Source organism: Podarcis raffonei, chromosome 10, assembly GCF_027172205.1.
Source record: "Podarcis raffonei isolate rPodRaf1 chromosome 10, rPodRaf1.pri, whole genome shotgun sequence".
NCBI lineage: Eukaryota > Metazoa > Chordata > Lepidosauria > Squamata > Lacertidae > Podarcis > Podarcis raffonei.
In genome coordinates, this window is record NC_070611.1 from 2,497,972 (window position 1) to 2,510,141 (window position 12,170).

General features: G+C 44.4%; 1 protein-coding gene across 13 annotated transcripts in view; it reads right to left on the reverse strand.

Annotated features, from left to right (window-relative positions):
• The window catches only part of FRMD4A (FERM domain containing 4A), a 464,351-nt gene that overhangs the window by 107,888 nt on the left and 344,293 nt on the right, over positions 1-12,170 (reverse strand). For all 13 annotated transcript variants that reach the window (XM_053406326.1, XM_053406327.1, XM_053406332.1 and 10 more), the window contains one exon: positions 2,807-2,863. In XM_053406326.1, coding sequence (XP_053262301.1) covers positions 2,807-2,863 — 57 coding nt within the window. The remainder of the gene's footprint in view (positions 1-2,806; positions 2,864-12,170) is intronic.

A 12,170-nucleotide genomic window follows, 5' to 3' on the forward strand; every position in this document is an offset into this window, starting at 1 on the left:
TTTAACAGGGAGAAATGTAAAGTATTGCACTTGGGCAAAAAAAATGAGAGGCACAAATACAAGATGGGTGACACCTGGCTTGAGAGCAGTACATGTGAAAAGGATCTAGGCGTCTTGGTTGACCACAAACTTGACATGAGCCAACAGTGTGACGCGGCAGCTAAAAAAGCCAATGCAATTCTGGGCTGCATCAATAGGAGTATAGCATCTAGATCAAGGGAAGTAATAGTGCCACTGTATTCTGCTCTGGTCAGACCTCACCTGGAGTACTGTGTCCAGTTCTGGGCACCACAGTTCAAGAAGGACACTGACAAACTGGAACGTGTCCAGAGGAGGGCAACCAAAATGGTCAAAGGCCTGGAAACGATGCCTTATGAGGAACGGCTAAGGGAGCTGGGCATGTTTAGCCTGGAGAAGAGGAGGTTAAGGGGTGATATGATAGCCATGTTCAAATATATAAAAGGATGTCACATAGAGGAGGGAGAAAGGTTGTTTTCTGCTGCTCCAGAGAAGCGGACACGGAGCAATGGATCCAAACTACAAGAAAGAAGATTCCACCTAAACATTAGGAAGAACTTCCTGACAGTAAGAGCTGTTTGACAGTGGAATTTGCTGCCAAGGAGTGTGGTGGAGTCTCCTTCTTTGGAGGTCTTTAAGCAGAGGCTTGACAACCATATGTCAGGAGTGCTCTGATGGTGTTTCCTGCTTGGCAGGGGGTTGGACTCGATGGCCCTTGTGGTCTCTTCCAACTCTATGATTCTATGATTCTAACTGGATGGTTGTAGGTCAGGCTGTGTGGGCTGCCTTAGATTGGTGCATCACCAGTTGTTCAGGCCCATCTTACCCAATAAAATAGCATGGATGCCATATAATTGTGACTGAAAATGCCCTCCTTACCAAACCTCTCTATACATCCAGAGCATTTCCTGTGCAGGAAACAAAAGTCAAACTTATTTCAGCATGACTGCGTAACCATAGCACAACCACTTCAGAAGCAGTTCCACTATGGAGGTTTAACTAGACTTAACTACTCCTGCTGTAATTCAAATTAATTGATTGCTAAGGCTCCAAGGAAATGTTTGTGGATGTCTAGAGTAGAATTTACAATTGTGTTTGTTAATTCCATTTAATTGGCAATCAATTAACTGGGGCTACAGCGGAAGGAAAAAACAGTTACTTTATAGTACCCTTGGGGTTGGCAATCTCCATTTCTGCTAATTATATCATGGGGCTAGCTCCCAGCGTGGTACAATACAAGCTTATGAAAGCCAATGGAACTGAATTAACATTTCAATGGTCTTGGTTTTATAATTAAGTATTTAACAAGCACTGAAGACTGATTATTTTAAAAAATCTCATCCGCCTAGTAATAATGATAATAACAACAATTTCTATTCTGCCCTTCCCCAGTAGGAGTCTAGGGTAGCAAGCAACAACAACTAAAAGTTAGCCTCTTCCCTCCTTAACCATGAGCCAAGGTTGGTTACAGGCCCTGGTGGAGAGAGCTTAACTACAAGCCTGGGTTCAGATGACATGCTAAGTCAAGCCTTGACTAAGTTGACATGTTGCACTGAGCTGGAGGAAGTTGGAAGAAAGTAGGTGCAAGCTCCTTTTGGGGAGCCAGCATATTTCTGCAGTTCCAAACATGTCTTACGGTGGTATGAAAACCAGGCCATTAAGTGATACATCTGCTATGAACAAACCATGGCTAAAGCAGTTTCCATGTATCTTTTTAACAAAGTGAGACGCAAGTCTTGTTGGTATGTATATACGGGGTTGCATCCAATGTTTGTCCTCCCTAGAGCAAGCAATTGCTAGTGCAAATCATACTTATGTCTGCATTGGGGCTTCGTGAAACAGGTTCAAGTCAGGCTTGCAAATTCACCTTCAGTTTAACAAGGAGTGTGATGTACGAGTGGAGCAGCCTTGCACAAACTTTGAACTGGCAAGTAAAATGCAGCCTGGGAAACTTTCTAAATTGGCTGTCTTATTGGGACTGCAAACCAACCAAGAGGAGACTTTTCACACCCCTGGCCTGCCCCAGTGTATTGGTAGACTTTGTGGGCCACAAGCTGTGAACACCTTTTCAGGAAAATACAAATGGGGTTTCAGGAAACTTAAATAACACACCATGATTGCATATTAGTGATTAATTATTTCTCTGTGTACTTACGACTCTACACTTTATAAATGCCAGGAGATTCATTGTCTTCAAAGTGATGATTCCTGATGCCAAATCATCCTAACCAAAAGCAGGCTACTGGCAACCCTGTTTTCCTAGAGTGCTTTTGGCAGGTGTGTTGAATGTACATTATTGGAATAAATAAGTAAAATAGTAACAACAAAGGGCCATCCCAGTTGAATTATGAACACTATAAAACTAAGGTTACTTTGCTTTTCAGTCTCAGGGTAGCTCCCATGTCTGCATACATGTTCATATGCCTGGACTATGAACTAGCACATTCCTCCAAGGAACTCAAGGTTGCATCAAACATCTCTCCACATCTTCTAAGCTGAGAGTTGGTGTGTGGCCCAAGGCCACCCACTGGGCTTCATGTCCAAGTGGGGATTTGAATGCTTTGTATCCACAGAGCAATGTGGCACAACACAGATCTAGCAAGTGGCATGTTTGTACATATGTGCGCACACGAGTCACGGTGTAAGAAGCTGCTTTGAGACATGGGCTAAAATGTTGAGCTCATTTCCCTATATTTGAATATATGTGTTTTATTTATTTATTTTTAAATCCTTAAGTGGCAAGTCTTGAAAGTTGGAAGATAAAAAGAACAAATCTGACATAACTTACCTGCAAGATGTATGAAGCCAGTTCAAACACAACTTCACTGTCGACCTCAATGAGCTCCTGATGAGAAAAGAAAATTGAGGGTGAATAAGCAAGTGATTTATTTATTTTAGTTCTTCCAAAAAAGAAGTGATACCTCTGTGTCTCCATTGTATACTGAAGGAGTCTGAAATTAATGTGGATTCATAGAAAAAACTTGTGGCACAGAATAAATTCTAGTACTTTGGGGAAGTTGCTACCTATCGCTAATGTTAAAGTAGGGTGGATGTCTCTTGCTTTTCTTGAATATTTTCAATGATGCTCCTGAAGCTCAACTGACCACATTTTGTTACAATAATATGGGTGTGGATTCAGTTATTATCACAGCTCACAGGAAGGTGGTTCACAGCTGAAAATGTGGGCTGATGTTTTTTCCATGGGAATTGTATTTAGTGTGCCTTGAAATTGCTTAGATCATTCTTCTGGCAGCTAGTAAAACCTTCCATAAAACTACAGTGAGACACAAGCTAAAATTACTGAAACTTTGACAGAGCTTTTCTTTAAAGTTCAGGTTTAGTCCAAGATGGTGCACCCCACTGACATTCTGCAAGCATTCTCTATACAGGTGCTCCTATTGGACGAAGGCCACTCAACATTTATTATAATAGATGTTTATAGCAGAGACCCTCTGCACAAACAGCCCGCATGCCTTCTATCGCACAAAATGTGTTTGCACCAGTGGTCTAGTACATAGCTGTCAACTTTCCCCCTTTTTAAAGGGAAATTCCCTTATTTCGAATAGGATTCCTCGCAAGAAAAGGGAAAAGTTGACAGCTATGGTCTAGTATCTGAGAGGTATGTTACATTTCAGCTGCTTCCTTCCTCACATCACAACAAAGGGACATTAAAGGTATCCAGTCAAATATTTGGCTGGTGATTTCAAACTAAGCTCTCTTAACCTCTTCAGCTCTTGTCCAAGTACTCTTCCCTCTTCTGCCCATTTCCTCTCCTCTTTTCCCGTCCCGTTCATGCTCCTTCCTTGGACAACTCCCTTGTCTTAGATATTCCACATTACCTCGTCCTCTTGCCTTCTCACTACCTTGCCACCCCCAATCTCAACAATCAGAGCAGCTTGGCCAATGGGAGCCAGTGGTCTCTCGGTGTACTCTGCCCCTCTGTAGGGGTACTCTACATTCAGGCAACTCAGCCACTCACTGCCAGAAGCTCCATCACCATCACAAAATTCCTCTGCACATTGCAATTTTGATGAGTGTCTCACAGTCACACATGAATTAAATCTGTATTTATTGGCCTGTTTTAATACTGTACTAATAGTCAAATATTTTCATTGTGGTTCCCATGAGCTACTGTCAGGACTGGAGTTGGAGCAGGTCCCAGTTCCTCCAACTGAGGAATCTAACCTTCAAATTGTTACTTTGCATGTCCCTGCTGGCTTTCTATACTTAAACTTTTGTTTGAATTATTTGAAATTGCTTGGAAAGAAAAAAAGACATGAAACACCCAATATCTAAATTCAGATAAATGCAATAATACACACCATTCAAGTGAATGACACACCTCATTTCACAAGTCACAATAACTGTACTGAGTCTGCTGCCCCTGGCAAATATGGAGCAACAGCCCTTAGCCAGGTGCTCTTGTCTCCTGCTGCTATAGCGCCAGAGCCAGCCTGCTAAAATAATGCTCTCACTCAAGTCTTCTATCACAATCCACGGCAGCCAGATCCAGAAGTGAGCCTTTAACAAAGAGGCTTTCTACTTTTTTATCCTTTCCCATTCTTGCGCATGTTTGGCTTTAAAAATGCCTTTGGCCAAAACGTTTAATTGTGCGTTTGGTTTTACTAATGAGGTGCATTCAGGAAGTATAAGAAAGCTGAAGAGAGGGCAGGCCAAAGAAAATGTGTGTTTACCATATACTTGGGAATGGTTCAGCTTGGCAGTCCATCATGCACAGCTGGAAATTAGGTAACTGCTCTAGAAATCCTGCTGCCTCTTTAACAGTGGAGCACCCCAAACTTGGACCCTTAGTATGCTGGTCACATTGCTCATCTTCCCCTCCTTCCTGGCAGGAAATGCTTAGAGATGGGGCGTGGGCTGGGAGCAGTTGCAAGTTTTGGGGGGACATAGCTGTGTGTGCTCTCAGGCATGGTGGAGGACATGGTTTCATCAACTGCTTCTGTACATGGAATAGAGGGTCCCATCTTGTGGTGGTGGTGGTTTTTGCCACAGGCAGCAGAATATCTTAGGACAGTTCTAAAACAACTATGCCAGGCAAGAGAGGAAAAGCATGAGGTGGAAGGACCACAGCTGCATTCTCCTTTGCAGCAGGAGAGCAGCAAATGAACCTAAGAAGAGCGCTCTGGATGAGGCCAATGGGCCATCTAGTTCAGCCTCCTGTTCTCACAGTGGCCAACCAGGTGCCTGTGGGAAAGCAGAACAGGAGCACAACAGCACCCTCCCCTTTGGCAGTTTCCAGCAAGTGGCACTGAAGGATCATGTCTGGCAGCCACTGATAGCTGCACCCTTCATGAAATGGCCCAATCCTCTTTTAAAGCCAACCAAGTGGGTGGCCATCACTGCCTCTTGTGGGAATGAATTCAAGAGTTCACCTATGTGCTGGGTGAAGAACTAAATAATAATAATAATAATAATAATAATAATAATAATAATAATAATAAATTATTTATACCCCGCCCATCTGGCTGAGTTTCCCCAGCCACTTTGGGTGGCTCCCAATCAAGTGTTAAAAACAATACAGCATTAAATATTAAAAATGTCCCTAAACAGGGCGGCCTTCAGATGTCTTCTAAAAATAGGATAGCTGCTTATTTCCTTGACATCTGATGGGAGGGCTTTCCACAGGGCGGGCGCCACTACCGAGAAGGCCCTCTGCCTGGTTCCCTGTACCCTCACTTCTTGCAATGAGGGAACTGCCAGAAAGCCCTTGGCGCTGGATCTCATTGTCCAGGCTGAACGATGGGGGTGGAGACTTCCTTTTATCTGTCCTCAATCTTTCAGCATTCAGCTTCACTGGATGTCCACAAATGGGCAGGTGGGATCTCCAAGTTGCAACTTGGCAACCTTAAGTAAAAGTAAAGGGACCCCTGACCATTAGGTCCAGTCGTGACCGACTCTGGGGTTGCGGCGCTCATCTCGCTTTATTGGCCGAGGGAGCTGGCGTACAGCTTCCGGGTCATGTGGCCGGCATGACTAAGCCGCTTCTGGCGAACCAGAGCAGCGCACAGAAACGCTGTTTAACTTCCCGCCGGAGCGGGACCTATTTATCTACTTGCACTTTAACGTGCTTTCGAACTGCTAGGTTGGCAGGAGCAGGGACCAAGCAACGGGAGCTCACCCCATCACAGTGATTTGAACCGCTGACCTTCTGATCGGCAAGTCCTAGGCTCTGTGGTTTAACCCACAGCGCCATACTATTGCAGGCCAGTGCAATTTATGGCCACTAAACCAGGAAGGGGAACTTGTGGCCCTCCAGGTGGTGTTGGACTCCAACTCCCATCAGCCTCAGCTAGCACAGCCAGTGGTCAGGAATGGTGGGAGTTGGAGCTTAGCAGCATCTGGAAGGCTGCAAGTTCCCCATTCATTCACCAAACCATACAATGCCACAGTGTTTTAGTGTAATTTTAATGCTTCCATCTCAAAATAGGGAAACAACAAAGGAAGGAAAGGCTGTACTTACTTATTGAGGGCAGGTAGCCCTTTTCTCTTGCATAAATCATCTATGGTTATGGGTGGGGATTTTAGGTATGAATAGTAGGGAGAGAGGAGGACAGACAGATGGAGCCTGCTCATTCTGTCAAGGGTAGCTTCAGCTTTTATTGCACTAAGCGGTGAGTCAATAAAACGTAAGGCTAAAATAGCTCATGAGAGGAAGGCAGGGACTTCCCTGTTTAAAGCTATTTATATGCTGCCCTCTGCCACTCACATGGTACGTGAAGCAGCCTATGAGCAAAAACATACTATAAAATCATAATGGCTTTACAATGGTCATGTATTAATCTTCATCTTTCAAAAGCAGGAATACCACAGCCTAAGCTTCCCTGCAAGGATCCCCAAAGGTGCTTTTCACTGGAATCCAACACGGGGCATTAACCACACTTGCCACATGATCAACAGCAAACAGAGTCAGTGCATCTCTGTTTTGAGAATCAGTGCTGATTCAGCCCAAGGGTTCCTTGTTCTTCTCCACCTACTCCTTCAATTCAGCCAAGCTCTATATGAACAATCACAGCAATGTCCCATTACACTCTTGGCTCCATGCCCAAGTCAGCTTCCCTATTGGTATACTAATGAAATGTTCCTGCCACTCAGCTGCTGAGCGACAAAGCAGCCACTTCATTAAGAGCTCTGCTATATATGTGAGTTCTTCATGCATGCAAGTATCCCTGGGAGCAGAGAGCAGGTTTCCCCCAGCATGGGCTTTGACTTGACCCCTTTCCATATAGGAATTCAGTAAGGAAGCCACAAGTTAGCACTTGTTAACAATTAGCTTTACAAAATTATTAGGCAAATTGCTAAGGGTAGCTTTTGAGATGCTACTTAATGAACTGCTATTAGGAAGGATAAAGGCAGTTTTTCAGAGCATAGATTAATTTGCCCTGGTTTGCACAACTTCTTTTGTCATGATGCTGCCTTTGGTCAAACAGATTTTGTAGGGAATGTGTTTGGGGGGGCAGGGTGACTACAAAAACTTGCACAACTCTTTTTAGAGGCAAATGTGGTGTGAGCATCTATACCATGACTACATTTTCAAGCCTAGGGAAAGACTATTGTTTGCCTGCATCTTAAATGTCCACACACCATAGCTTAAGAGAGACTTTTGAAACAAAAGTGGTGAGAAGCAGCTCAAGTGAGTTCAGTCCAAAGCTGAGCATGCGCATCTCACACAATTCTCCCTCCCAAAGAAGAATGGAACAAGGGGAGATTTGCAGACTTAGTCATGAACATCCTGAACAAGTCAGGGGAACATGTCCAAAGTTACTCTTGGCCAAGAGTTGCCAATGTGAAAGAGTCTGCTAGGTCAGACCATTGGCATACCTAGACAGCCCCCAGTTCCCCCAGTTGCCAACCAGGTGCCTGAGAGAAACCTGCAAGCAGGGCCCGGGCACAAGAGCCCCCTCCCCTCCTGAGGTGTCAGAAGCATTGCTGTCTCCCCCTGTGGAAGCAGAGCAGGGCTTCTAAAATGGCTGACAGCAATTGATAGACTTATCCTCCCCAAAAGTGTCAGTCTCACAATCTTGGTGGATCAGGCGGTGCTGTGGACATAGTGTATCTTGATTTCAGTAAGGCATTTGATAATGTCCCCCATGATACTCCTGTATTTTTCTAGAAAATAGGTGCCAGAACTCACCATGAACTCCTCATTTGTTGTCTTGGCAATGGCAGTGGTGCCCACCTGAGAGGTGCCAGAACTGAGTTCCGGTGAGTTCTGGCTGGGAAAAAGCCCTGCTTGTGGGGAAGCTGGTAAAATGTGGGTTGAACAAGGTAACTGTTAGGTGGATATGTAGCTGGTTGATGAACCAAACCCAAAGAGTGCTCATTAATGGTTCTTCATCATCCCGGAAAAAAGGGACAAGTGGGGTGCTGCATTGTTGTTCAACATTTTCATAAATGACTTGGATGAAGGAATTGAGGGGATGCTCATTAAATCTGCCAATGATACCAAACTGGGAGGGGTAGCTAATGCCACAGTAGGCAGAATTCAGAATTCAAAATAACCTTAACAGACTGGAGAACTGGGCCCAAGCTAACAAAATGAATTTCAATAGGGACAAATGTAAGGTTTGCACTTAGACAGGTAGAACCAGATGCACAAATATAAATTGGGGGACACCTGGCTTAGTAGCAGTACATGTGAAAAGGATCTAGGTGGACCACAAGTTTAACATGAGTTAGTGTGATGCAGCAGCAAAAAAAAAAGCTAATACTATTCTAGGTTGCATCAACAGAAGTATAGTGTCCAGATCAAGGGAAGTAATATTACCACTCTATTCTGCCTTGGTCAGACCCCACCTGGAATACTGTGTCCAATTCTGGGACCACAATTTAAAAAGGATGTTGACATGCTGGAGCACGTGCAGAGGGCGACCACAATGATCCAGGGTCTGGAAATCAAGCCTTATGAGGAATGGCCAAAGGAGCTGGGTATGTTTAGCTGGGAAAAGAGGAGACTGAGAGGAAATATGATAGTCACCTTCAAGTATCTCAAGGGCTGTCACATGGAAGAGGGAGGGTAGGACACGAACCCATGGCTTCAAGTTACAAGAAGGAAGACTCAGAGTAAACGTCAGGAAGAACTTTCTGACAGTAGGAGCTGTTGGACAGTGGAACCTCAGGAGGTTGTGGAGTCTCCTTCCTCAGAGGCATTTAAGCAGAGCTTGGATGGCCATCTCTCTTGGGTGCTTTAGTTGAGATTCCTGCATTGAGGGGTTGGAATAGATGACCCTTGGGATCCCTTCCAACTCTACAATTCTATCATTCTATGAAGGGGCACTATGCACATTTACTATGGTCCTGTTTCTGCATGATCAGCTGCATGAATTTTTCTGCCTGTCTTGGATTACCACATCCAAAATCTTTAGCAAAAGACCATGACTGAATGTGAATGGGGTTTCACTTTGTGCTTAAGTGTAACATAAACTGCTAGTAATTTCAGTATTATATCTAGGAGAAGCCTTGAAAGCAAAGTCACATAAATATGAGGTGAATATGTATAATGGCAATGAAAATAATAATTTAATAATCTAGATCTATACATATTTATAAGGGTGGGGGAAAGCTTTAGAGGGTTCACACCACACATTATCTCAGTAATTCACAATAGGACACGGTAAGATATTATTATTATCCTGAGATTGAGTCCCAGGTATGAAAGGGAGTTTGTATCAAAAATCAAATTTGTACCAGAGACTACAATACTCCCCCCTCCTCCTGGATTTCTTTGTCTTTGAGTAGCCACCGGATTGTTATTTGTGGTGCTAGAAAGCCTAACAGTTCAGACAGATAAGAGAAAAGGCCCTGTTATTAATTTGCACTGCAGGCAGAGCTAATGAGTGCAGTACAAGGCAGCCCATTCACAAACACCTTGGGAGACAGAAAATCCGATAGTTCCCACAGTATAGCCATGGCATTGAGTAAACTGCCCCTTCCCCTTCCCCAAGGCATGCTGGGGGGCTGTGTGACAAAGCAAGGAATCAGATTCAGAAGGGCCTCACCTCCTGCTGAGATTTACCTACAAAGCCATCTTTTCTCAGAAACTTCTTTGTGATGGACGTTGCAAACAACTTACCTGAGCAGCATCCATAAGTATCAATCAAATGGAAATGGGAAGGACCTTGGGCCTTGACTTCATAAAACCGCTGCTCTACAGCAAGGAGAAGTTTGAAGAGGCCCCCAAATGGATTTATTTAAATGGACAAAGACCTTTACCTGTGAGCGGCCATTTGGCTGTGAGTGTGGTACCATTTGGAGAGGTTGGAAGAGATGTGTGGGTGCTTCCTCCCTGCGTTAAAAACTAGGTCTGTGTTGTACCCAAGAGTCACTTCTTTTAAACGTCAGGGCCTAACTAGACAATACATGAAATGCATGAACACATTTAATGTACCTTTTTTTAATTTAAAAAAGGGAAAACAGCCACAGGGGTACTGATCAGGATAACTATTGCTTCCACTGTTCTGTTCTGTGCTGGTCAGATCACATCACATCTGGAGTGCTCTCTTCAGTTTTGGGCAGCAGTTTTTTGGAAGGACATAAACTAATTGGAACACATCCAGAGGAGAAATATTTCTGGATGGTTTGGCATCTGGAGACCAAGGTGGCAGCTGTTTTATAGGCCGGATTCAATGGCATATCTGCAAATTCAAGCCGTGTAATTAAAGTGGATTTGGACTCCTCAGCAACCAACCCACCCCCTCCCCAGTTTGAACTTTCGACAGTAAGCAAAGTGATGTAAATGTGGACTGGAAAGGCTCGACACAACATCACATAAGCAAATAAATCAGCATGAACGCTCAATAAACTGGCCATCTGGAAGCGACCCAAGTCTGTTGAGGAACGGCTGAAAGAACTGGGAATGTCAGCCTGAAGAAGAGACAGGAGAAGGTGGGGCAGGATGTCAGTTTTTAAGCTGCCATGCAAAGATGGAGCAGAAGATACTCTCCACTTCTCCAGAGGGCAAGCATGGAGACAATGGGTGGAAATGGCAGAGAAACAGATTTTGACTAAACATTCAGAAAAACTGTGTAACGATATGAGCTGCTTGACAGAGAAAGAGACTGCCCCAGAAAGGATAGACTCTCCTTCACCGGAGGCATGGTAGCAGAGGCTGACTGACCACTGGTCAGAGATGCTGCAGTTGCATCCTGCACTGCAGATCCTACACTGAACAGAGGGATGGACTAGATGAGCCCCAAGATCCCTCCCAAATTATGCCACTCTATGATTCCACTCCCACCCCCTGAAGGTGCTGTTCCCTGCTCCCTTTTCTTTCATTGAAAATTTTAACACACAAACATTAGGAAACAACAGATGCAGGCACAGGTTCAAGCACACAGCTTGCCATACAAAATCAGTGGCAACACCAATCCTCCCAAAGACAAAAATATACCTCAAAAACCAAGAGGGACTGCGGTAGCTCAGTCAGTAGAGCAGGAGATGCTTAATCTCAGGGTCATGGGATAAAAGATTCCTGCATTGCAGGGGGTTGGACTAGATGACCCTCATGGTCCCTCCCAACTCTACATTTCTATGACTTTACCAAGAGGTACGTTCAATTCATGCCATAAAGAGCCACGTGATTGTTGTCAAATGATGACTACAGAATCATGCAAAATTTGGGGGGTGGTATGAATGGCTCGTCTCATGCTAGAAACAGAACTCCCATCTCAGCTCAAACAATATGCTTTTTGGTGGAGTGAGTTCACATGTCCGCCTAGCAGTTAAGCAGAAGGAAGAGATGAGACCCTGCACATGCCATGTGTGAAGCAGCCCTGGGTGTCTGCAGAAGACCTTTCTGCTTCTGCAGCTTCCCTTCCCCTCTGGGTATTTGTTTTGTCTCACAGCACAAAGCAGCTGTGCGCCCTTAGCCTAGGGTATTCCAGCTTCAAGCCAGGGAGCCTGGTCATCTGTCAAAACTTTGCACAATGTTCTGCACTTGGGACTGTTTTGTTTTATCCAAGTAACCAGCAACAACAGTCCAGTGGCTTTTTCCTTCTCCTTTTCAAACATCCATAAGGCCAAGAACTTGGACAGAAACCGTTTCATCAGCATTGCATGTAACCATTTTTGTTCTGGTGCATATGGCAAGGTTTCAAGAAACTCGCACGCCTCCCAGTAAACATCTGGGAACGACT